Consider the following 27,922-nt stretch of genomic DNA (forward strand, 5'->3'; position numbering starts at 1 on the left):
GTGAAACGCCTTAAAGCAGTTGTTCTCTCTGTTAAAGGTGGGGTATGTGATTTTCTTTTTTGACCATTTTTTCAAAATCACTTGAAATCCTATTCCTAACCCACTTACAGCCACTGAGTTAGAAGCACTGACATGAAAATTAAAAAATTTAATCATCTGTGGAACGGGCAGGACTCGAAAAACTCGAAAAAACTCGAAAAACAGCCAATCATTTCCAAGACCACCTAGAATCATTGGACAGTAAGTGCGTCAATCAAACGGTCGTACCATACCCCCCTCCCCCATGCCCCTCTTCGAGTGGGTGGAGTCAGGGCCAGCGTTGGAGGAAAGAAGGTAGGACCTTTTGAGTTGTGTATTTTCAAAATCTGCCGGCCGTTTTGCAAATCACATACCCCACCTTTTAAGCAGAGGTGCACCTTGCACTTAGAGCAAACCCCTCTGACGATGCCCTTGCAGCCAGGATTCTTGCACCTTCCATTTGGTGCACCCATCTCTGGCCAGTGATCAAAGCGGTCAAGACGGATATATATTTTACTTTTATACTTTACTTTTACTTTACTTTATAAATATATAAAAATATATATAAATATATGAGTAGAATACAACCATCCAACTATATCAGTGCATCCATACATTGTCATTCATACAAAGCTACTCTGCATTAGAATGGGCAAAATATTGTTCCATTACCGCACAATGTTGCCATATGGCAACACACCTATTTTATTAAATAAAAAGGTAATATAAGTATCAAAACAATGTGACAATGATTGAAATAAGATTAGAACTTACCCCAGATGCTTGATGTATTTTTTTATTCCGAAGAAATATGAAAAAAATGAGGAAAATCTTCACATATACACAAGCACTTTTTCAGCAGCTGGAGTCATCAAAAGTGTGTGAAAAGAATGACGTTGCAAGGGTGTGTGTAATGTCGTGATGTCATCAAAGCATATCATTGGTTACCGCCAGGTTCTACCATGAATTTAAGATTAATCAGAGCTCATATTTATTTTCAAATTTCAAAAAATGTCCAAAGAAAGGGTATGTTGCCATATGGCAACACCGTGCAGTAGAGGGTTAAACCTATACATGAATATAAATATATAGTTTGACATGGAAAATTTTAACTAATGCTTTGTGATGCTCTTTATTTTAAAACGTTTTATGATCATAAGTTTCTGTACTACAAAACTTTAACATGTTTTGTTTATTTATTTATAAAGCTAATTCTTCTGAGACCTGGAACTTCGACTCTGAGAGATTTCTTTGAGACTCTAACCAATAACTTTGATTTTGCCAAGAACCAAGAACACTTTCAACTGTTTTTCTTTACATTATTTATTTTTGCAAGAATTAACAGTACATTATTTATATTGTTCTAGAAGTATAAACGCAAACTTAGTAACTGATATTTATATTTTTGTCTGATCAGCTCCTCCCACAACAGTCACATGGTCTGTGAAACTCCTCCCACATCAGTCACATCATCACTGAAGCATATCTTCCATAGAAATCTGTCCTAATTTCTTCCAAATGTACCAAATTTATTTGTGTAAGATCATTAAAACAGCAGGTTGATGCGATCATGACAGGTACAATTCAACTGACCATGAATTTGAAATGAATGAATCAGGAATAAGTTTGCTTAGAGAGGAATAATACATCAACGAACATGATATTCAGCATGTGGTTTCTTCATTAAATCAGTTCATGTGATCATCTAAAATTACATTGCACAGCAAACCTCAAAGCCATATAAATATAAATTAGTGTAGGTTTAGGAAGGATGGTTGTAAAACGGGCATATGTGGAGAAGTAGAAACTGTGTGAGCCATGCACTGGACTGTTTATGTCATCGTACAGAAAATAAATCCCATGTAGCCTACTCAGAGCTGTCGGAAGCTGGGATAAGTTATTTATGAATCATTACTTTGTACTAAGGACTAGGAGACAACAAAACTTGTTCTTAACTTTTTTGCAGCGTACTACTATAAGGATATAATCTGTTAAATATATTAATTCTTCTAATGAACTGAGGAGGGCAGCAATACGCCATTGTAGCGTCTAGTCTCAGGCTGCCGCAATATCAACAGAAGAAGCAGAAGCAGAAGTTGAGGAGAGCAGTTCACGGTATTTCTCATATTTATACAACCATCACACACACTTTATACAGTTTGATTAAGCGACAGACTCATTTCTGTATTGTTTTCACCGATCCTTGTGTGTCTTTTCTGGCGTCTTCCCCCTGAAATACACATTTAGTGCAGCAGCAGCAGCGAGCATGAGGAGAACATGTGGAGTTCATTCAGAACTGAGCGAGTGTGTGTTCGTTTGTGTGATTGTCTCGATGTTTGTTGTGAGAACTGAGACAAAAGGCAAAGTTTGAGATCTGTGAGGGGAATTGATGGGGAACGATCTCAAGGTTTGCTGTTGCTATTTTTTCTAATTTTAGGTCCAAGGTTTGTCAAGATGAGAAATTTCGAAAATTGTGTTTTAAAAGCATGCATCAAGTATGTTAAAATTTGATTTTATGTAATTAAAAATGACATTTGCTCCATTTTCTACAAAAGTTAAGGCAGAATGGTCAGGTCAAATGGTGTAACTGTGCCAAAGAATGAGAAATATTAAATATTTAATCCAGAGGTGTAAAGTACTTGAGTAATTTTACTTGATTACTGTACTTAAGTAGCCTATTATTTTTGGGGATTTTTACTTTACTTGAGTACAATTAAAAATCAATACTTTTACTTAATTAAACATTTTAAGGAAAAAAAAGTACTTTTTACTCCTTACAATTTTATTTACAGTCAAAAAATAGGCCTACTTCTTTTTTGGAGATCACTTCATTCTATTTTCCCTTGCTATTACCAAACCAATTGAATTGCGCTGATGCCCAGTTTCATTTAAATGTTATTTATTCTGCTAATGAGATTCGTTCTCACATTCCCTGAAATTGGTCAGACATGTTCATTGGTCCTTTTGAAGTGATGTCATGTTGCATCTATTGCCACAATGCACAGCACCTTGACCTGGAAATTAGATAAATGATAACAGTCAGTGGAAGAAAATGGAGGAAAAAACGTGATTCAGCTGCGAACACAATCCAAAATCAGCCCCAGGATCAAGAACACCCGTGGCCGTACCTTAGCGAATTATTTTCTTTTAGTGGAATTAGTAAGGATCCATACAAGATGAAATGTGTCCTTTGTCTCACGTTTAATAAGGAAATATCTGCCTTCAAAAGATAGTATTCTTATAATTTGAAAAACGAAAAATAAACTTGATGTTCTAGTAAAATCTCAAAGTCGCCTATATTTCGCAGTAGATTAATTTAGATTGATAATAACAGGTAAAAAGGATAATAAATTTTGTTTCTATTCTATTTTCCACAGTGTCAAAGCAACGCAGCTTAACCCAAAATACAAGCTCAGGCATGCACTTCTGTCCACACAAACTCCGCTGTTCTGCGCTCTAGCCAGAGGATACTCCCGTTGCAGGAACACTTTTAGTAGAAGCAGCAAATATATTTATTTAAGTAGCGAAATTATATGTTAAGTATATTTCACCAGATTTTATAGTGTAAAACGTATTCAAGCGCGAATGAGAACCGTTTCGAGGGGGATGCCAAAAAAAAAAAGAATATTCGAATGTCACATTTTCAAATTAAATACCAACCCACTGAACGAATATTCGAATATTCTGGTCTAGCCCTACAATTTTAATATATCACACGAAAATGCATTTTATTAGAGTTCTCTAAATGCAATTTTTAATGTGTTTTTGCAATATTTGGCAGGACATATGCTGAAAACACCTGTTTTCTAAATAATCTGACAAATTATGTAAAACTTGTTCAAAACCATATTATTACACTAAACTAGATTATTCAATTTTATTCCACATTAATTTTCCTGTATATAATTATATTTTTATGAAAAATACTGGTTACGCCAATTGACAATTTAAACCAGTTACACCAACTGACCATGTTGCTTCTAGAGTCAAAGGCCATTGTTTGTTGAAGAAATTGTGACTGAAAATCAAGCATGAAAGTCAACAAGTTCAGCAGAAGTGGTTTTATTTTTGTCAACGTTGGAAAAAAATAATACTGAAAAGAGCTAATGAGATTCATTCTGGTGTTACGCAGCACGTTTGAGCTTCTGCAAGAACCAACGAGGTTCATTCTCGTGTTACTTGCCTGTTATTAGTGCATTTGTATTGATGTTTTATCCATGTCATGTGAGAAAGGACACTATCTTTCACTAGAGCAGTTTTACAGGCTTTTATCATGTATCCTGACTAGGGTTGCAAAGGGGTGGAACATTTCCGGTAAAATTTCCATGGGAAGTTAAGCTGGGGAATTTTGAAAATATTCCATATTAGAAACTTTCCATGGGAATTAATGGGAATTTAGGGGAACTAACTGGGAATTCATTGTAATGTAATTGATCATTGTATCATATCAAAGCATAAATATAAACAGAAGTCATAAGAAAACGCCCATGCAAAATGTTTTCAACAGATATTTCAACAGATTTATTTGTAAGTAGAACAGAACAAGTTTTATTTTTTTTACTGAACAATCACTTGTTTCATGGAAGAACAAAAACAGGAATATTGGGTTAAATATAGGGCTGTAGCTATCGATTATATTAGTAATCGAGTATTCTACTGATTATTCCATCGATTAATCGAGTAATCGGACAAAATATTGTGGTAATAGAAATAGATCCAAGCGAACAACAGCTTTTAAAATGACTTATATATAGGTATACAAATAGGTAACACTTTACAATATGGTTTATTAGTGAGCTACCTTAGTTAACATACTAAGAATGAACAATACTTCTACATTATTTACTAATCTTAATTTAATATTCATTTCAACATTTACTACTGCATTATTAAAATCAAAGGTTGTATTTGTTAACATTAATGTACTGTGAACTAACATGGAAAAAAAATGAAACTAACTTTAACAAAGATTAATAAATACAGTTACAAATGTATTGTTCATTGTTAGTTCATGTTGGTTAATACATTAAAAACATTTAAATATGTATTAAAGTGTAATATATAACAAGCAATAATTATTTGTTCAAATAAAGTATCAAAGTAATCATATGGGTTTTTTTGAACAACACTGTTAAAATACACCATGTAAAATAAATGCTTGGCTACATTAAGGCACGATCAAATCCTTGTTTAATATTGGCCAAACAAAATTTAATTCAAATATAAAATTAATCTTTAATATTTGGTCACTTCTGTACGATAGAAATGCAACAGCTGCTGTAATTTCTTGTACAAGAACGTGCAGGTCAAAACATGCAAACTCAGTGCAAGGGTTAAACTTTTATTTTAAAATCGCGACGAACAACAATTCGCATATATTTCAGAAAGATATTTATATTCTCCTGTGTTGGCGTAGATTTACAAATGAGTTGCGCTACGACTATTGTGAAACGGCGCACACTGCGTGCAGATTAACGTTATAAGCAGACAAACTCGCACGCAGAGATTGAGTTTGAGAAACCCGAGACACTGTCACGCATATGATGACAGTCCAGCTATGAAACACGCGTCAGAGGTTTTGCGTTCCAGCACATGCAGAGACTGAGAATGAGTGTAGCAGCATTTATTGTGAACGGAGCTGAGGTACTTTAAAAACAATCTGCACGCATGTAATTAAAGGTTCGTGCTTCTCTGTGGGGGGAAAAAAACAGCGCATATGCCTATATTTATTTTAACTGATTCACAGCCATTGAGATTTCATGATAGCACTATGTTTTATTATGATTGTAAATGGTTTTAAATAGATTGCGTAGGCTAAGGGCCCTTTCACACCTACCTTGTTTGGTCCGGACTTTCGGACTTTTCAGTTTGGTCCGAATCAAAATTACAGGTGTGAAACCTCCCCCGGACCACAGTCCTGACCAAAAAGAGGAAATTTGGTCCGACGAAAAGAGGTAGTCTCGGTTCGGATCAAACAGAACAAAGGTTTGGTTCGTTTCTAGTGTGAAAGCATTTCTGTATGGTTCGGACTTTCAGACCTTTTACAGGAAGTTCCGGTGGTTCCCGCATAGCCGAAAAAACAGAAGGTGGCAGGAAAAATGAGCCGTGGTAGCACATGGGGAGAGGAGGAGACGAGGTTTTTAATTAAAGTATCATGGTCTGATGACCATTCTGTGAATGCACAATTCTGTGCTTGAACATTTCAAGCAATAAATAAAGAGTGCTTGCCCTTCAGTATTTAAAAGTAGGCTGTCTGAATGTTTTTCATTCAAGAGCTGGAGTGATTTTTTCCCCCTCAGTTTAGATACGATAAGCTGCATTCACACTAATGCACATGTCTCTTTTAAAATTGTAAATGTGGTTCGTCCTGTTGGTTTAAGATATAACTGACCGTGTTTACATTAGTTTCAAGTCATAAAAGCATTTTGAGAAGCAAGTACATTTAACCAATGAGTCGCTCACAGTCGCATGCACGGGCGGTCTTCACAAAGCACGCTCAAGTATTTTAAAATGAAAGCAGCGTTCTCAGTGATTTTCATATTTTTAATATATAAGTCAACTGCATTCCAAAAGATATAATTAATGCCTTCGTGGAGCATTTGTAAGGAAAATTCCGGCGGGCAAGACCGCGCACTGCAAGACTAACATCAAGCAAAGCGGCAAAACCTGTGCAATGAAGCCCGCGAATGTCCTTGTAATTCGGTTCAACATCGAACTTTATGAAAGATTATTTTTCGGAAGGTTCGAGCGGTGTCGCGTGCGTGTGCATGTGTGTGTGTGTGTGTGTGAGAGAGAGAGAAATTAGAAGCAAGCAGAATACGGTTGTTTCTAAAGCACGCGCAGCGTCATCACGCATCTGCAGGGTCCGAAATTAACTTTTTGTCTCACCTGCCAGGGGGACTGGTAGATGAAAAAATCCACCAGCCAAGCATATTTTTTACCGGCCAAAATAATAAACAGCCTTTACGTGTCACATATACATTCATTTCAGTACATTTAATTGAGATAAGTATTATGTTGAATGAATAAGAGTACATAGAAGTCAAATCAGAGCAACAAATAGTAAGACATGGAAGATGTGAGCATGGAACTAGTGCTCATAACAGTACATTTGAAGGTTTTGTAAAACTATCAGATACTCTACCGAAAGTAAACATTTTTACAGATTAATACTATCAGTTAAACAGATTAAAAGTAAAAAAAAAAAAAAAAAAAAAAAATTTATATATATATATACTTATAATAATATATATTTAACCATGCAGCAAACAAACAAAAAAGCTAAATGTGTGTGTGTATATATATACACACACACATTTAGCTTTTTTGTTTGTTTGCTGCATGGTTAAAAGAAAACAGTATATAGCCTATATTTGTTGAATCATGGGGTGCGTCGACACGCGCAACCACACTCGCCTAAATACATATTTCGCTGAGCAACCACAATGAAGCGAGCGAAAAGAAGTAGCTAATGTGTGGGACCATTTCGACAGAAAGGGCGACGAAGTTACTTGCAAAATATGCTATGCGGTATTAAAATAGCAGTAGGCCTAGTGCAAGTACAATGCATCACTTGCGAAGCAAACATCCACAAGCAAATGAAAGGCGCTTTCGGAAGTTGGCCACTCTAGCGAGACGTTATCTCTGTATTCCCGGGACATCTGTGCCATCAGAGACCCAGACTCACCCCACATCATGTAGAAATGTAACGTTTTTAAGTAAAAACTAGACAAGCTGTGGATTGAGGTAGGCCTGCTATTTTTATTTGAAGAAAAAACGTAGTCTGATGAACGTAGTCTGATGAAAAAAGCTGTTTTTTTCAGAGCTTCAAACTGATTCAGTGTTTTCTTTTTGTTTCTTAATTTGTTAATTATTTAAGTTAAAAAAATATATTTAGTGTTGCTCTATTTTTGGTGTGAAGAAGGTTCACACACGCTTCTTGAGGCACACACACACACACACACACGGTGTCTCTCCCTCTCTGCAGTGCGCGCGCTACACGGTTTGGAGCACAGTATGAGCGCGCTCTTGATCCTGGAGATTTGAACTAATTTGCGGGGATAAGGGAGCCGCTATCAATATGCGGTAGACTCCCGGAACTTCCGCAAGACTTTGGATGTCTGGAACATTCACCCGCCAGTGTGGCGGCTAGCCTTTTGAGATTGTAATATTCAAGTAAACACTGAATATTTGCGACACTGGTTTACGGCGCCTCAGCATGGTTGCTGGGTGATAGCGGATGGGCGCCAGAGGGTTGTTAGGAGTAGACATGTAAAAGACTGCTTCACGTTAGCTAATAAAAAGTTTGTTTGGTACTCGCTGTACGTCTCCTCATTGATAACAGCACGCCCTGTGTAATAATTCGTAAACAAGAACAAGACATGGTGTCAGAAGAAAAGTAACTAAAATGGATTTTGCAGCAGTACCATCGCCGCACATGAATTGGGAGTCGTCTAACTTACCAGATGCATGGCGTAAGTTCAGACAGCATGCAGAGCTCATGTTCGCGGGTCCGTTAAAGGCACGAGGCGAAGACGAAAAGTGCAGTTATTTGCTCCTGTGGATAGGGGAGAAAGGAAGAGATATCTTCAACACTTGGGCACTAACGACAGATGAAGCAAAGGTACTGAAAACATATTACGACAAGTACGAAGCATATGTGATGCCCAAAACAAACAATTTTCGCCAGATATAAATTTCATGAGCGAATTCAAGGAGCCAATGAAAGTTTTGAGCAATTTATGACTGAACTAAGACTATTAGTGAAAGACTGTGCTTATGCAGACAGCGAGGAAATGGTTAGAGATCGCATCGTGTTTGGCATTCACTCTCCGCGAGTGCGGGAGAAACTGCTGAGCGTCGGCTCGGAGTTAACGTTAGACAAGGCCATGGATAAGGCCAGATCACACGAAGTTGCACAAGCTCAGCTCAAAACGTTTGCAAACAGCGCATACAACCCCCGCGATCAAGCAGTGCACACAGTTATCTCGCAGAAAGAGCCACAGAAGCGAACAGTAAAAGCTGGAATGAAAGCTTTTCATCGGAGCAGCAATGACGTTGCGGAGCGCGGCAGGAATTGCGGTTACTGTGGTAACCAGGCTTATGGTCCTTCTGGAAAATGCCCTGCAAAAGGTAAACAATGTGGCAAATGCGGGAAACCCAACCACTTTGCCAAAGTGTGTCGTTCTATTTACAAAAGGAATGTTCATGCAGTGAGCAAAGAGGCTTCTCATGATGAAGACCCACATGCAGAGTTTTTCGTGGATGCAGTCTTGCAAAAGTCATGTGACACGGAACAAGCATTTGCTGATATACTGCTGGGAGAAGAAAAAACTGAAATTAGTTTCAAGTTGGACACCGGAGCACAGGTGAATGTCATTCCACTGCACACATTTAATATGCTAAAAGGTCAGTGCAAAATCACACCGACTAAGCACAGCCTCACTGGATATGGTGGTCAAATGCTCACAGTAAAAGGGACATGTGTGTTGCCGTGCAGATACAAAGACAGAGAAACACTGATGAACTTTTACATAGTCAACACCCAAGCACCGCCTGTGTTAGGTCTAAAAGCATGCCTGGACCTGGACTTAATCAAGCTAGTGCTCTCAGTGAACGCACTTGAAGAGGACAAGTCCATCATGGAGGAACATGCTGATGTATTTGATGGCATTGGATTATTCCCAGGGGAGTGCACAATCCATTTAAAACCCAATGCAACTCCAGTTGTTTACCCACCGAGAAGGATACCTCTGGCTCTACGTGGCAGACTGAAAGAAGAGCTGCAAAATATGGAAAAACAAGGGGTCATAGTCAAGGTAACAGAGCCCACCGACTGGGTGAACGCACTTGTGGTCGTGGAAAAACCGAGAACCGGCAAACTCAGAATATGCCTGGATCCCCGCGACCTCAATAAAGCTATCAAGCATCCACACTACCCATTGCCAACGATAGAAGACATCATGCCCAAACTGACGGGTTCAAAATACTTCAGTGTTTTAGATGCCCGTTCAGGGTACTGGGCAATAAAACTAACATAGGAATCGTCCAAGCTGACAACATTCAACACTATACTAGGACGATACAGATTTCATCGTCTTCCATTTGGCATCATTTCAGCTCAGGATGAATTTCAACGAAAAATCGACGAGACATATGAAGGTCTAAATGGTGTCGTTGCAATCGTCGATGATATCCTCGTTTACGGGCGAACCAAAAAGGAACATGACGACAACTTACACGCAATGTTGCAAAGGTCTCGTGAGAAAGGGGTGAAGCTCAACCAAGAGAAAAGCATTATGAGTGCCTCTGAGGTTCGTTACTTCGGACACTGCTTATCCGCTGAAGGAGTCAGGCCAGACCCTGAAAAGGTCTCAGCGATCAAGCACATGGAGCCACCAAAGAGCAAAGCGGAGCTCGAAACAGTCCTGGGAATGGTAAATTACCTGTCTAAGTTTGCACCCTGCTTATCGGACATTAATGCACCACTTCGTCAGCTGCTCAACCAGTCCAGCGAGTTCACATGGGATTCCCAGCACGACACCGCATTCCAAAAAATCAAAGATCTCATAACTAAGGAACCTGGACCAGTGCTTGCGTACTATGACCCACAGAAAGAACTGCACCTTCAAGTGGATGCATCAAAATACGGCCTTGGTGCAGTCCTGTTGCAGGAGGGGAAGCCGCTCAGCTATGCTTCGAGATCCCTGACCGAATGTGAAGTTAGCTATGCTCAAATAGAGAAGGAGCTCTATGCGGTCTTATTCGGCTGCAAACGCTTTCATCAGTACGTATATGGCCGAAAAGTCATAGTGGAGTCTGATCACAAGCCGCTTGAAGCTGTGATGAAAAAACCACTAGCTGCAGCTCCGCCGCGACTTCAAAGAATGATCCTGCAACTCCAGAAATATGATATCACTATCACACACCGGCCAGGAAAGGAGATTCCCGTGGCAGACACCCTCTCTAGAAAGTTCATAGAGACAGAGCACGACAATCTCAGTGAGGGAATGGACTTGCAGGTTCACATGGTATACAAAAGCTTACCTGTCAGTGACACAAGGCTGCAACAGATCCGTGCTGAAACTGAGTCAGACTGCCAGCTTGTCCAGCTCAGACAGGTGATTCTGGATGGATGGCCCGGAGAGAGGAGAAAATGCCCTGCAGACATTAGCGACTTCTGGAATTTCCGAGACGAACTGTCATTGACCAACGGAATCATTCTCAAAGGTGAGAAGATAGTCATACCCTCCTCACTCAGAGAAGATATGCTCACACGCATTCATGTCGGTCACATGGGCATAGAGAAGTCGAAGCAAAGAGCACGAGATGTGTTATTCTGGCCAGGAATGTGTAAACAAATAGAACACATGGTCGAAAGATGCGATACCTGCCTGGAGCGACGCTGTTCAAACACCAAGGAGCCCATGATTCCTCACGAAATACCAACCAGACCATGGCAGGTGATAGCTTCAGACCTCTTTACCTGGAACAGCGAAGAATACATGGTTACAGTAGACTACTATAGCCGCTTCTTTGAATTGGAAAAACTCAGCACGATCACGGCTGCCACTGTCATCAGCAAACTCAAAGTCATTTTTGCAAGACATGGCATCCCAGAGAAAGTGGTCTCCGACAACGGTCCACAATATCGGGGCAAGGAGTTTGAAGACTTTGCAAAGACATGGGGTTTCATGCACACCACCACAAGCCCTCATTACCCCCAGAGCAATGGTTTGGCTGAGAAGACCGTGCAGATCGCAAAATCGATCTTGACAAAAGCCAAGATGGATAGGAAAGATGCCCATCTCAGTTTGTTAGAGTATAGGAATACACCCGTTGACAACTTCAAGTCACCTGCCCAGCTTCTCATGAGTCGCAGACTGAGATCCATACTGCCAACCACCATTAAGCAGCTCCTACCTGAAATTGTCAGTTTCAAAGAGGCACGCTCCAAAAGAGTAAAGCAGCAGCAGCATCAGAAAAAGTACTATGATCGCTCGACTCGTCCACTGTCACAGCTTCACACTGGACAATGTGTTCGCATTCAAGAGCACGGACTTTGGAAACCAGTTGTTGTTGTACACCCTGCCAATACACAAAGATCCTATCATGTTCGCACTTCAGATGGTCGGGAGTATCGCAGAAACCGTCGTCATCTTCTCAGCACAAAAGAGGATCCTGTGGAAAATACCTGCGTTTCTGCAAACCTAGAGGAAGAACAAAACAGCACTGACTCATCAATGCTTCAGATACACACTGAAGTACCAGCACAGCATTCAAATGACAGAGACATCCAGCCCACACAATACTATACCAGATCGGGTCGAGCAGTGCGACCTAGAGCAATTCTTGATTTGTGATTTATAATTCGTCTGGGGTGTAGGCGGATCGCTGCCCCTATGAGAGAAATGGAATCTAAGATCTGGTATGGGCTGTCAGAGAATAATAGACGTTTTGTTCCTAAGTATTGTTGCATCTTGTGCATAAGTGTCAGAAGTGTCTAGATGTTTTGTGAAATGCAGCAACCTCTGTGTTTAGGCTAGAGTAATGTTTCAATGATTAGAGTATGCATACTGCGGTGACTTAATGTGTTGTATTTTTATTTTTTTCAAAACAAAGGGGATGTAATATTCAAGTAAACACTGAATATTTGCGACACTGGTTTAAGGCGCCTCAGCATGGTTGCTGGGTGATAGCGGATGGGCGACAGAGGGTTGTTTGGAGTAGACATGTAAAAGACGGCTTCACGTTAGCTAATAAAAAGTTTGTTCGGTACTCGCTGTACGTCTCCTCATTGATAACAGCACGCCCTGTGTAATAATTCGTAAACAAGAACAAGACAGAGATTTACTCGCCAAACGGAAAATCTACCCGCATTTGGCGCTTGGCGGGTGTTAGTTTCGGACCTTGCGCATCTGTGTTTAAAAACTAAGCTCAGACTCGATTCTGAAATTCTCTGCATCAATCCAGAATTGTTGGAGATAGAATAAATAACACAATATCACATACATTAAACATAAACAGTTCTTTCCTGTATGCCATACCTATATGCGTAGCGTGCCAAGGGCTTCTGTACATGTGATGGAGGCATGCACAGTGCATGCACCCCCAAGAGGGGGTGTGGTCTCAATAGCAATGCAGTAAGCAGTGTTCTATGTGCATGTGATTGAGGAATGGCATGGATATTCAAGTGTATTTGAATGGCATCTGTTTGTTTTAGTCAAGATTATGCTAAAATATACTTTCCTCAACTATATTTAAGTTCCCTATGAAGAGCCAACCCTCAACTTTGAAAATTCCCACTTTATTCCCGTTTATTCCCATAAATTCCTGTTAATTCCTAGCCTGGTTAAAACCAGACCATTCTCAGTTGTAACTGAGTTATGGTCTGGCAAAGCGTCATAGACAAATAATTTCCAGAGGGGCGTCACCAACGGATGTCGCAGATAGACCTAAAACCAATCAGAGCGATGAAGGAGATGACGTATGCAGAGCGGCAGAAAGTTTAACATCTCCGATTGTTGTTCTGTGCTCGGTTTTTAACAAAAGGGAAACGTTCAAATCGCTTAAAACAGACGCGATAGCTGATTCGAACGAGTGATGTTCGACGGCGGTATCCATCTTTGTAATGTAGGCTACAAAATCTGCTTCAAAATCCCAGCGCTGTCGTCATCGTGTAAAGCCCGCCCCAACGTTTCTGATTGGTGCCTCGATTTCGGCGGATTGGAAATGAGCTTGAATGAGCTCTTTGCCAGACTAACTTTCAGAGCAAATCTAAATTTGCCGGAAGTTGTCTGGGTTTTCCCAGGCTAGTTAATTCCCTTAAATTCCCATTAATTCCCATGGAAAGTTTCCATCTTTGAAAATTCCCAGAATTTTGCAACCCTAATCCTGACTCAATAATGTGTTTCTAACAGCAAACACTCAGAATAAAGTGAGATGATCTGCTGATGATCCTGAATGGCTTGTTGAATGAGTGTTGATAGTCTGAGGATCATCAATATTAACAGATCTGCTGAAAACACTCTTTATTTCATGACAATAGTTCCTGTTTTCACCTCATTTATTATGCTGATGTCTTCAGATCTCCTGTAAATTGACACTTAAAGCTCATTTCATTGGTGTCAGCAGACTGGGGGGATTTGTTGGCTACTATATGTAGGAGAGAGCGGGGCACAACCTAAAGCTTTTGACTTTCTCAGTTTGCGTAAATCTACTTAGGGTTCATATTATTTATTTTTTCCCACATTAATTTCACTCGTCTAGTAGAATTATGTGGTTTTGTTTTATTAATACAGTGTATATTCAATTCTTTATATACCCCAAAAGAATGGAAGTGAAATGTGACAACATGCCCCATAGATGGAGTACATTGTAACATGACCACATGACAGATTAAAATGTTATCTGATCTAATAAAAAAAATATACAAGACGAACTAAAATATTTTCTCAATATAATACAATTATAATAAAAAATAAAATATTTTTTGAGTTTGACAACGAACACACCAGAAAACACAGCTATACAACATAGCTCAAAACATAATAATAATTAATAATTTCTGAACATTGATTCTCAGTCTTTATTCACCATTTTCTCATGTTTTCTCAATAGAATTCATAAAAGTATAGAATAGAATATCATATTTCTAATAGGGGCTCATTGTAACACCGTGTGACAACATGCCCCGCCTGCACAACTGTGATTTAAACCCTGCTAGTGTCTTCTGCTAGTTAGCGAAGCATTAAAGAACCATATCAACTGTTACATAACATATTGAGATTAAAATATCAGATTTGTCTAATTAAAAATAAACACCAAAAATAGAGATAAAAAATTAACATAAATAAGAAATTTACTTTTGCTATAGCCTACTCGCAACCGGCGCAACGTCATAGAATGTGAACAGATTTACGCCCACTTTTAGGGGAAAACAAGCCTATAGGATTACATTACATACATTATTGAACAATATTATCTCAATAATAATGTATTGCATGACATCTCAAGCTTAATTAGAAAGACCTATCATGATCATCGTGTTATTTTAGATAGATAATGTGTATGTCGGTTATCAACTAGCCCAGGCTTACTGCCATCATCCATAGCTTGCTGTTGTAGAAGTATCATGAATTACGGATGATGCTATGGGAAGCTAAGTCAGGCTAGTTGTATGGTTGTACCTGGTGACTCGATGAGGTACGAGTAAATGTCCGGGTAAGACACCTCTGGCCACTGGATGGGGTTGTTACACCAGTTTGTAGCTGGGAACAATGAAGGGAGTTATTCACGCCTGCCGTTTTGTGCTAGCCGGGTTCTACCAGACTCTCGTACATTTAATTTGTACAGAGAGTCTGGCCTCTCTCCATTGAGAAACGTTTACTTCCTTGTAGGCGGGTTCTCTGTTAAAGTTCAAAACGATTGGATCTGCCCAGAGTCACTCAGGATCTGCCATAGCCAATCGCTAACGTGTGGTCGTGCTAACTCATTCACCACTAGCGGAGTGAGCTGGAAAATCAAACTTTTCCCGAAACCCCGTGGGGAGGAGGGCCACAACATCATGGCCACCAACAAAACTTAGCAAACATTGTTCTTGCTCCGGCTTTAACTTCTGTATATTCGGCAGTTTTGCAACAACTGACCGAATAGCTTTTCTCACGTCTTTCTCTGCTGCGTTACTGAACTCCAACTCAAACTGACGTACGTCACGCACTACATCAACGTCATCGTTCTCAGCCACTCTCTCTGTTCGCTGATTGGTCCTACAAAAAATGTATTTCTGGAAACCTAAGAATATACAGCAGTCCCAGACGTAGTACTGAAGGAAAATGAAATTGTACGGAAGGGCGTAGGAGGGCGCAGCCAGGCTAGTTTTGTGCTGCTATTTTGTATTGAAGTCTACGGGAAGTCTAGTTTATTTTCCACTAAAAAGAGGTGGTGACGAAATTGACAGTTAAGTTCCCAGATTTGCTGGATATCTTCCAAAGATATCTGAATTTAGGTGCAATTTTCACTAAGTTAGTTACACCAAGTTTACTCATGCTAGCATGTGTGGAAATATTTAAAACAAGTGTGTTACAACTAGACCCGTGTTAGGTTGTGCTCTGTTCTCCCCTACGTATATTTCTGTAAATGTATAATATTCTGTAAAAAAAAATGTTTTACCATTATTTATAATTGGAAGATTTTACATTTATTTATACTCTGTTATCAATTGGTATAAAACCAAACTCAGTAACTGATCATTTTTTTTTATTTAGGCAGATCAGCTCCTCCCACTAGTCACATCATCAGTGAAGCTCCTCCCACTACAGTTACATCATCAGTGTAGCTCCTCCCGGAACAATTCATCATCAGTGAAGCCCCTCCTATTAGTTACATCATCAGCGAAGCTCCTCCCACTGCAATTCTCCAATAAACACTGGAATATTCCCATCATCTACAAGTCAAGACGAACATCAGGAAGAGCTGAAATCTGTAAAGACTGAGTTTATTAAAGAGGACAGTGAGAACACGAGTGATCCAGAACCTGCAGAATGAAACACACTGAAGATCCTGAAGAACAAAGAGGTTGGTGTTTATTCTTCATTCATTCATGATGCTGAAGAACATTCATGTTAGAAACATTCAAGCACTTCATCACTTTTTTTTAAATGGGTACAGAATTTAATTATTATTATTATTAATTATTTTCGTTTTCAACAAATGGTCAGTAAAGGGAGGTTTGAGAAACTCTCATAATGATTGTCAAAATCAGGTCAAATAAAATATTATAGCTGTTTTTTTTACAGTTATATCAAGTTACCCATTTTTGCAGCCATGTTACCAAAATGTTGGACATTTCTCAATATAGTTTATATATATTTTTTGGAAATTAAAACATATATTCTCCTGCAATGTAATCTGTATGAAACGAAAGAGATGTACAGTTTCTCCTGGCTCAGCTAATTATCATTCTCATTAATGTAATAATTGATACAAGTTAGTAGAAACAGTAATATTGCAAAATATTTGTACAATTTTAAATAATTGTTTTGGATTTGGATATATTTTTAAAATGCCATTTATTTCTGTGATGTAAATCATTACTCCAGTCTTCAGTGTCACATGATCCTTCAGAAATCATCATAACAATGACAAATATTTATGATCTGGGTCGTGGGAAGAGGTTTTAAGTTGGGGGTGCTGTAGTGGGAGGTGCACTTGGCATACAAATAGCCAAGACATAGTTAAACGGGTCCAAAAAGTTGTCGCCGTCACGCACAGCGGACAAGAACATATCCACTAAAGCAAATATTTTTAACAGCTCATATACATTAGCCTGGCACTGTCAGTGTCAGGGCGCAGACACACAGTCACAGAACACAGCTAATAAGAACATAAAAATAGCCTACGAATAATTAAAACGGTCCACAGCGGACACGAACATATCCAAATGCACATTTTCACCGTTTCAAAAGCCCAATTTGCACAGCACACAATAATATAACCAAATACATTTTTTAAGCAAAATTATCAGTGTGAAATTAATGCTTATGTTACACTGCTCAGCGGCAGGTCTTAATAAACCAAACATTTTACCTTGAGCAGGGTGCTCTGTTAAATTACTCCAAATGTGGCTTGGCGCTCAGGAGCTGAGTAGATAAAGTCTCTCATGAGGGAATGGATGTCCAAAGCATTCAAAATGTCTGTGTGGACATTCATCAGGGAGAAGTGTGTGAGTCTCTTCTGTGTCATGGTGGACCGTAACCATGTTATTGTGAGGTTTTGCGCTCGTGAACGGCTGGACGCGAAATCGGAGCAACACCCGCCCCTGTCAGTGATTGATTGGAACACTGTTTATTTTGGTTTTGAGTGGTGGTTGTACCCATTTGTTTTTGTGTGCAGATCTCAGAGCCTAGGCTGCCTACAGAGACGCGGTTTTTGGACGGCATACTTATGGGGCGGGCAGCTAGCGGATCGTTAGGAAAGATTAGACATTTATTTTTGGGCCAGAAATCACTGATACAACCTTTAACGCTGAAGAAGAGCTGTAACGTGACTTGTTGTTGAACACGCAGTAAAAGCTGACGCACTTTTGTTCCGTGCGTTTTAACTGAAAAATGAGTACTCCGAATCTTTATTAAAAACCAACAGGCTGGGGACTTTCATTTTTTTTTTGTTGTTTGTAACTATTTGGCAGACGTGAAATACAAACCATGTGCAAAGCAAAGACTGCAATACAATATTTGTTCCTCCATCACGTCGCGGTGTGTACAGTGAATAGTTTAAGCGTATGTGATGCATTTTTTAGGCTATACTCTCTTTCAATTGAACCTGATAGTTACGTTTACTACTTAAAAACGTCATCAAAGCTAAAAATCATATCTAGTCAAACCGCATCACGACATCGCTACAAATACAGTATGGGATTAAAATCAGCGAAAATCAATAGGCTTAGACTACGTTACCTTGTTTCAGCGAGTTAAGTGTATTAAGTGAATTAAGTGTGTAATGATCCCACACTTTAGACAATTTCTGCTGTTTATTTACATATTTATTCTCCGCCATCGCGCCAACTAAATTCAAAATATATGCTTCCTGAACAGGTCCGTGTGAATAAACGTCCGTGTGAAACAATCAAATCCCTGCGCCGCGCGTGTAGTGCGCGTCATAGGAATTTAACGAGGCTTCGAGGCAGAGTTTTTGCCTCGAGGAATTTTTGTAATCGAGTAACTCGAGGAATCGTTTCAGCCCTAAACACAATTTTCACGATTTCAGTTCAATTCTTGATTTGATTTCAATCTTGACTCAATCTTGACTCATTTGGATAAATATTAGGTAGGCTACAGTAGATAGCCTACATGTACATTTTTCTTAAGAAAAAATATATCTTACATAATGCTGTAAACATACAGAAAGCCCTATCAGCTGGTAGCTAATATTAAAAGTTAAAATTAACAAATTAAATATAATGCGGTTTTCATTATAATAACAATTATGTAGCTTAATGACACAAGTAAAAATATAATAAATATGGTGCACATATTTAGCAAAATTCTCCTCTCTATAGCTAGTTTTTCCAGTCAACTAACGTGCTGGTCATTAAATGGCTTTCCTGAGGTAAATGTAACGTTCTGTGACATATTTGTTCTCCTGCAGTTTTATTGACCACTTTCCGTGGTTGAAAAACACTGATCGATATTATGTATGAGGCATATATACCTTTCGGGAAGTTGTAGGCTACTATATCTTTAACTAAAAAGTAACAGATGATCGCTTCACTTGAACTGAGGCGCAACAGCGATCTGTCACGTCACATTTACAAGCGCCAAAACGGTATTTATTGTCTGCATTTCGTAATAAAATGGACAGAACCTGAGAGCTGATATTTTCTCTGCTCTGTGTAGTCTGTCAGTGTCAGTGTCCTCTTTGCTCCGCGATCTTTCTCTGCGTGAGAAAATGGATGTGTGGCGTGAGAGCGTGTGAAAAGGGTCGATTGCGTGAGTCTCACGCTGAATGCTATGAAGTTCTCAAATTCACATCTACGTGCTCTAGAGTTTAGCTACTCTTTTACCTTCATAGTTGGCAGCCCTGCTTTTAGAAAGGAGATAATTGTCAGCGTCGCCAGGCTTCTTCACCATGTGATGAATGTTTATTAGACTAGAGTGCGCAGTCTGCGCACTGCGCTGCATGCACACAGTGCTTATACATGTGGGGATTGTTTACATCAGAGTGCGCACGTGTTTTGCGCATATACGCAGTGGGTTTTTTTAACCGTTGATGGAAAATAAGCTAATGCGCGTTCTAAAAATCTAAATTCGGATTTATTATTTTTCACGGTATTTTGAACTGCCCGCGATAACAATATCGTGCATATTCATTACCGCGATGTATCGCATTACCGTATACCGGCACATGTCTAGCGCATATGTAAACAATAACAAACCCACAGTTCTAGCTTAAATTATGCTGCATCATACTTAACTCTTCGGGGTCGCCGATCACGCCGGCGTGATCAAGTTACATGACCAGTTTAAGACGTCGAAGCATAAAAACAAAGTTACGTTGAGCGCTGCCGTCCACTTCTGTCGAAAGTGCTGGCTTGAAATTCTATTTTACTTTTTGTTTTGTGTTGATAGACCAAGTAAAAACGGAGATATGATCATTTAAACTTTATATAAAAAAATACTGAAGAACGCAAGAGGGGATGAACGCAAAAAGAACGTAAAAGAACGCAAGATGGGATTCGACAGGCGTTGCATTTATTCTAATAACTTCGTCGGTTTTTGTCATAAAACAAAACGGAGAAAAATGTGTGAATCTGCTGACTCTGCTCTTCAGGCTGCACGTTTTAGGGAATGGAGGAGGAGCCAACTGAGCTAAGACGCAAAATTGAAAGGCAGAGGATTTTACAGAGTTGATAAAGAGAGACATATATATAGAGAGAGAGAGATTATTGCTAGTTTTTGGAAGAGTTTGAGTAGATTCTGAGAGTAGTTTATGAGTAGTGTAGATAGTTTAGGTAGTTTAGGAGTAGTTTAGGTAGTTTAGGAGCAGATTTAGATAAACTGTTTTGAGGAGTGGCACAGATAAAAAATAAAAATAAAAAACACCTGATATTTGTTGTAAATAGTTGTATGTATAATTTGATTTTGTGTTCATTTTACCTTTTCTATGGTATATTTGCAGTATAGAGGAACCCCTCTTACTCAAGGAATGAAATCCCTGTAATGTAGCTATCTGTGTAATTGTACATGAAGTGTTTTGTAGAGTTTCTAAGCAAAAAGGAAAAGAAAAACGCCTATTGCCACACCTGCTTTTTGCTGCATATAGTTTAATTTTATCTCAATTTTAAAAATTTTATGTTGTATTTGCACTATTTGTGAACCCTCATACTCTGGGAATGCAAGGCCTTAAATATAGCTCTCTGAATAATTGTGTGCACAACATTTTTTAAAAAGTGGCTGAGCTAAAAAGAAAGAAAAAAAGCCTATGGCTACACCCGCTTTTTTTTGTAAATCATATTTTTTTGTATATAGGTTGATTATATCTGAATTGTACCTGTATAAGTTGACATTTACAACTTGTGTTTACATTTTAAACCTTTTAAAATGCTCCATTGAGCATGTTTGTGTTTTTTGTAGTAGAAAAGCTATAATTTTTCTATTCGGATTTTGTGTTTTTTGTGTGATTTTGGGTCCAGTATGTTGATAGAGTACATCAAAGTGAAAAACTAATTATCTGATCATATAGGTGATGTTGTGCTGAAAAAAATTATACCAAACATTGGTATGGTAAAAAATTTGTTTATGTTGCAAAATTTAAAAAAAATAAAAGTACTCAAAAACGGCCAAAATAGCCCAAGACTCCGAAGGGTTAAACAGTTAACGTAAAAACATACAAATAATCCAATGAAAAAGTATTTTACTTACCAGAATTGAAATGTGTGCTGTATATTGCTAGTTGCTTATTATCCATCCTTCTCGCTTCACTGCTGCAATCCAGGCGCGTCTTTCAGAAATCTAAACGCTTTGATTTCTGAGAGCAAGTTAGTTCGGGGTCTGAGAGAACATCCAACCACCAAACAACATGCTCCTAATTTTAATTTTGACATTTATTTCGCATGAATAAGGGAAATGATTGCACAATTGCCGTAAATAAAGTGCCTCCTGCCGTTGTTTCGAATGTGCGCTCTAACTGACCGGAAACGTATGAGGGCCAAACACGTCACTTCCTTACATCTAAGAAATAGCCGTTGAAATGGTCTATAATAATAATTGAAAGATCAATGTACCTCATTCATGCAATTAATTTATAAAAACACACCAGTATTATGTAAATATTTTATAGCAGTTTTACTAGTACTTTCTGCTATTACATCAGGGCTCACTTTCATATTTCTCTCTTTGAATTATTTTGATGTGCTGAAAATGAAATTAAACCCTTTTCTTTCATTTCAGACCTGATGGAAGTGAAGGAGGAGAGTGAAGAACTGAGAGAAGTGAAGGAGGAGAGAGAAGAACTGAGTGAAGTGAAGGAGGAGAGAGAAGAACTGAGTGAAGTGAAGGAGGAGAGTGAAGAACTGAGGGAAGTGAAGGAGGAGAGAGAAGAACTGAGAGAAGTGAAGGAGGAGAGAGAAGAACTGAGAGAAGTGGAGGAGGAGAGTGAAGAACTGAGAGAAGTGAAGGAGGAGAGAGAAGAACTGAGTAAAGTGAAGGAGGAGAGAGAAGAACTGAGTGAAGTGAAGGAGGAGAGTGAAGAACTGAGTAAAGTGAAGGAGAAACATGTCAAACCTGGAGGAAAACCTTTGAGTCGCTCAAAGACTAAAAAGACATTTTTAAAGAAAAGAAGAGCCAAGAAATCTTTCACCTGCACTCAGTGTGGAAAGAGTTTAACAAGCAAACAAGATCTTGAGGTTCACATGAGAGTTCACACCGGAGAGAAGCCGTTCTCATGTGATCAATGTGGGAAGAGTTTCATAAAAATAAAAAAATTGAAGAAACACATGATGATCCACACTGGAGAGAAACCATACACATGTGATCAGTGTGGGAAGAGTTTCAGGCAATCATCATCCCGTAATAGACACAAGAAAATCCACACTGGAGAAAAGCCACATAAATGTGTTCAGTGTGGGAACTGTTTCACATACAAACATAATCTTTATGCTCACATGAGAGTTCATACCGGAGTGAGGCCGTTCAGATGTGATCACTGCGGCAACAAATTTCATGGATCAACAAGCCTGAAGAAACACCTGAGAGTTCATATGAAGGAGAAGCCACATTCATGTTCTGAGTGTGGAAAGAGTTTTTCACGGCTGTTTTATTTACGAAGACATCAGAAAAGACATACTGGTGTGAGAGAGTACATGTGCTTTGAGTGTGAGAAGACTTTTACTACAGCTGATCATTTAAAACTGCACCAGAGAATTCACACTGGAGAAAAACCTTACAAGTGTTCACACTGTGACAAGAGATTCAGTCAGTCATCATCTCTGAAAACACATGAGAAGATCCACTCTGGTGAGAATCTAGTTTCTAGTTTCAGACTCAAACCAACTCTTAGCCATCACACAAGAGTTCACAATGGGAAGGGGCGTGAGTCAGGTGTGAATCACAGCATTATTCATGACTTTTTTTGATCAATTTTCAAAGTCGCACCCATCCGCTGATTGTTTTAAGGTCCAAGGGCGATGCAAGGCGCTGCTGACGCGAGCCGCGAGGCTAGGAAGCTCTTGTCTGCTCTAGAAAGGATACTGATTCAATGCAGCAAAGATATTTAAAGTCCCTACTAGTATAGCCTATTGGCTATGTTGTATGTATCCCCAGAATATCAGTAGTGAACTCCATCGCCGATCGGCGCACAAGGACAAAAATAAATAGTCTAAATAAAACGCACATCGGCAAACCTGACCTTACCTTACCAGGCTATTGTACAATTTTATCATTGTACAGGGTACCCGCGGGTCCTTAAAAAGTCTTGAAACGTCTTAAATGCAATTTCCGATTTTTAAGGTCTGAAAATGTCTTGAAATCTGAAATTTCCGATAAGGAGGTCTTAAATTTCATGTGTGGGACCTTAAATTTCTTGTCCGACTCGTCATCCGTTTTTTTTTTAACCGCAATTTGAACAGCGCGCCATTTGGGGGCAGAACTTTGATCTAGGTGGGTGCAACCTCAACCTCATCCATAGGTGACTGACGAGTGATTGATGAACGCGTTGCGTTGATGGTTTGCCACACCAGCACTGGTGTGCTGTGCCGCTATGCTTCGCCACACCATTCTGTGTCGTGTTGCAGTGTTAATTTCGTTAATGAAAACTATGACGAAAAATGTTCGTTGACAACCTTTTTTTCCCTAAGACAAAACGAAGAGAGACGATACCCACGAAAGTGTGTTTAAAAAAATACAAACTTGACCAAAACCTCTTGTTTTTGTCGAATAAAGGAGACACAACACATAAACAACACATTACAGACTGTGTTTACGAGCGTTCATGCTTACGGTTGCCAGATTTAAATAATTGAAATCCCCACGCAGAGTTTTTCTGTTAAAAGAACACGTTTTCTGCCCGGTCTTGTCAATAGTATCTGGCAGCGCTCTGTCTACATTGCTGAAGAAGCGCGGATGATCTGAAAACAAAGACAAGTAAGCTGGAGTTCAGTGATCTTCATTTGATATTTTCTATAAATTAATTAAAGTGTCATTCAGTTAGTCTTTATTCTGTCACGAGCCGTTTGTGCGACTAAATCGGCGATCAAAATGCAGGCTGATATCCAGCAGTGTTTTTAATGTTGATCATATTATTGCTATTTTGCAACGAAAGCCACAGCAGAACTGCAGCACACAGCAGTGATTCGTGAACGAATCTGTGGCTTTGAACGAATTGTGAGATTCAATGATCCGTTCATAAATACACCCACTTGCTTTGTTACTGAATGAATGAATGAATGACTCGATGACTCACTCATAAAGACAGTGACTTAACCACCACCTACTGGCGATTTTAATTTAATATTTAAAAGTATCACTTTGTTTTTACCATCATTGCATATTTATTGAACATTGTTTTATTTAAAGCATTATTTATTTTATAAAAGTATTTTATAAAGGTAAAAAATGAACTGAATAAAATTGATTAAAGGGGGCAAATATTGTTCCTTTAACGGAAAAGGTGTGACTGCAGTCTAAGTGGAAGAGGGGGTACGGCACTAAAAAATTGGAGAACCACTGAAATAAGGAACAGGGATATGTAGAATTGCACAAGTGCTACTGCTAAAGAGTGCAATGTCAATACAGCCTGTTACCTTGATTCAAATTTCTCATAAGCTTAGTTGAATTGGCCAAAAGCGAAAAATTATAATGACATTTTTTGTCTAAAGACTACATATAAAATAGCTATCAAAATGAATGTTGGTAACTGAAGTTTGACTAAGAGTAATGACTAAAAGTTAATGAAAAACTATGAAAGACAAAAAGACTAAAATGTGACGAAGACCAATAAGCATTTTCATCTGAAGATGAAGACTAAGACTAAAACAAAAATGGCTGCCAAAATTAACACTGACGTGTCGTGCTGAACATTTTCCTGTTTTTTTTTTTCGTGGTAAAGTCTTAAATTTGCCTTTTAGAGGACTTAAAAAAGGTCTTAAAAGTCATTAAATTTGCTGTTAAAAAATGTGCAGATACCCTGTTGTAATAAAAAACGCAATTTGGCACATAATTTCAACATGCTGCTATTTAGCTTACGACTAATTAATGCCCATTGCACTTTATTTATTTTTTTGCACAAAGAAAGAAAGCTTGAATAAAGTAAGTCATTCGCATTATAAGCTAATTAACTCTACGCACTGTCATGTCAGGGTGACGACTAGGACAAGCCTGTTCTGAAGACTCGCTTTATTTTTTAATGCATGGGAAGAGAGCGCGTCTATTTCAGGCTGACAATGCAATTCATTTTATACCAGCAGGCCTAACAATCATTGATTGGTTCAACCGCCTGAATTGAATGAAAATATAATTTTCCTGGAGCCCGCGCCATGTTTGCATGTCTTATTGTCTTCTTTTCGCTTGGCCCCGGTAATTGCTGCTTGCAGCTATATTTTCTAAATTAGTCAGCCATTATGAACAAATCGTTTGAATGAATGATTCAATAAATTACTAATTAAGACATGGACTTGCTGCCACCTACTGGTGGTTTTATTTCCATTTTTATTTATCCATGACAGGCCTATACCAAACAAAACAGACTCAGCTAAATATTATCGGAAAAATCCTAACAAATATCGATATATATATATATATATATGTATTTGTCAATATTGCACACCCCTAGCCAGTATTGTATAAATGTTAATATTACATTAAATATTTAATTGTTCTCACTTCAGAAACGTTTTGTGCCTATAATGCCTTGAAAATAATATGTGAAAGATCAAATGTACCTCATTCATGCAATTCATTTATGAAAACACTTATTTTATAGCAATTGTCTACTAGTGCTTTCTGATATTATATCAGGCCTCACTTTCATATTTCTCTTATTGAATTATTTTGATGTGCTGAAAATGAAATGAAACCTTTTCTTTTCTTTTTAGACCTGAGTGAAGTGGAGGAGGAACATCATGTTAAGCATGGAGAAAAACATTCGACTCCTTTTGAGACTACAAATATATTTTTTAAGAAAGGAAGAGCCAAGAAATCTTTCACCTGCACTCAGTGTGGAAAGAGTTTCACAACCAAACATAATCTTATGAGTCACATGCTCGTTCATACTGGAGTGAAGCCGTTCTCATGTGATCACTGCGGCAAAACATTTCATGGATCAACAAGCCTGAAGAAACACCTGAGAGTTCATACGAAGGAGAAGCCACATTCATGTTCTGTGTGTGGAAAGAGTTTTTCACTGCTGCAATATTTACATAAACATGAGAAAATTCATACTGGTGTGAGAGAGTACATGTGCTTTGAGTGTGAGAAGACTTTTACTACAGCTGATCATTTAAAACAACACCAGAGAATTCACACTGGAGAAAAACCTTACAAGTGTTCACACTGTGACAAAAGATTCAGTCAGTCATCATCTCTGAAAACACATGAGAAGATCCACTCTGGAGAAAAACCTTACAAGTGTTCACACTGTGACAAGAGATTCAGTCAGTCATCAAATCTGAAAAAACATGAGAAGATCCACACTGGAGAAAAGCTAGTTTCTAGTTTCAGACTCAAACCAACTCTTAGCCATCACACGAGTGTTCACAATGGGAAGAGGCGTGAGTCAGGTGTGAATCACAGCATTATTCATGGCATTTAACCCCCCACATACAGCCATTCTGACATTAACAGCCCTATTTTAACGATCTAAGCGCATAATACTGCGTTATTTACTTTAGACCAGGTTTTTGTTGGTTAATGGCTCAGTCTATTTCAGTTTGCTCAGAATAGCAATGTGCCAACAATGTGCCTGAACATACCTCGTTTTCAGATCAACACACCCATGGGCGAACAAATGGGTGAAAATGCATTTGCTATTTAAACAACTTGGAGCAGGATGTGAAAATGATAAATGTGTCGAGCTGCAACTAGCAAAAAACACTGTTTCAAAATCACATATTACTGTAACCCTGCTTGTGTTGAATACAGTGTAATCAGACTTTAGCCATTAAGATGTTTTTAAGCTAATAATATTGAGAAGAGGCTCATCCACTATAGGTAACACTTCTTTCAGTAGTTTAGTTGGTATATGATCTAATAAACATGTTGTTGCTTTTGATGAAGTGATAAGTTTATTAAACTCTTTTTGTTCTATAGTTGTAAAGCACTGTAATTGTTCTTGCGGGGTGATAATTGCGGCTGAATTTTAAGGCAGGATCAAAGATTGAACGTTTACAATTGTGGTTCTGATGCTTTCAATTTTCTCAGTGAAGAAGTTCATGAAATCATTACTACTAAACTGTAACGAGGTATTTTGTTCAGATAACGTCTGTTTATTTATTAGTCTAGCCACGGTGTTAAATAAAAACCTTGGATTGTTTTGGTTGTTTCCTATTAATTTGCTGAGGTGCTCCGCCCTGGCCGCTTTTATGGCCTTTTTATAACATTACATACTGTCTTTCCACACGATTCTAAAGACCTCTAAATTAGTTTGTTTCCATTTACGCTCTAAATTACGGGTTTCTCTCTTTAGAACATGCGTAGTATTGTTGTACCATGGTGCTTTGTTTTTTCTCTGACCTTTTTTATCTAATGGGTGCAACAATATCCAATGTTCTAGAGAGAATGGAGCTCATAGTGCTAGTTAGTTCCTCTAGTTCATCTGTTTGTTTGGGTTCAGGCAGTAGCTGAGACGGATCAGATAAGCTATTTGAGAAATGATCTATGGTTGTTGGAAGGATTGTTCTGCCTGGTCGATAACG

General features: G+C 38.6%; 1 protein-coding gene across 2 annotated transcripts; it reads left to right on the forward strand.

The window, feature by feature from the left end:
• The first annotated feature begins 2,060 nt into the window (after window positions 1-2,060).
• LOC143738527 (uncharacterized) lies at window positions 2,061-27,540 on the forward strand. 2 transcript variants are annotated; one of them, XM_077230511.1, is made up of 4 exons: window positions 2,061-2,133; window positions 16,284-16,593; window positions 21,966-23,030; window positions 26,105-27,540. In XM_077230511.1, the coding sequence occupies exons 2-4, from the start codon at window positions 16,560-16,562 to the stop codon at window positions 26,818-26,820; spliced, it is 1,815 nt and encodes a 604-aa protein (XP_077086626.1). In that variant the 5' UTR covers window positions 2,061-2,133; window positions 16,284-16,559; the 3' UTR covers window positions 26,821-27,540. The 2 variants fall into 2 exon arrangements, with proteins under 2 accessions (XP_077086626.1, XP_077086625.1); XM_077230510.1 differs by having other exon boundaries at window positions 2,095-2,133; window positions 21,966-23,114.
• The last annotated feature ends 382 nt before the right edge of the window (window positions 27,541-27,922 follow it).

The sequence above is a fragment of the Siphateles boraxobius genome, unplaced genomic scaffold (assembly GCF_051911475.1).
Source record: "Siphateles boraxobius isolate OS27281-9 unplaced genomic scaffold, OSU_SipBor_1 148, whole genome shotgun sequence".
Lineage (NCBI taxonomy): Eukaryota > Metazoa > Chordata > Actinopteri > Cypriniformes > Leuciscidae > Siphateles > Siphateles boraxobius.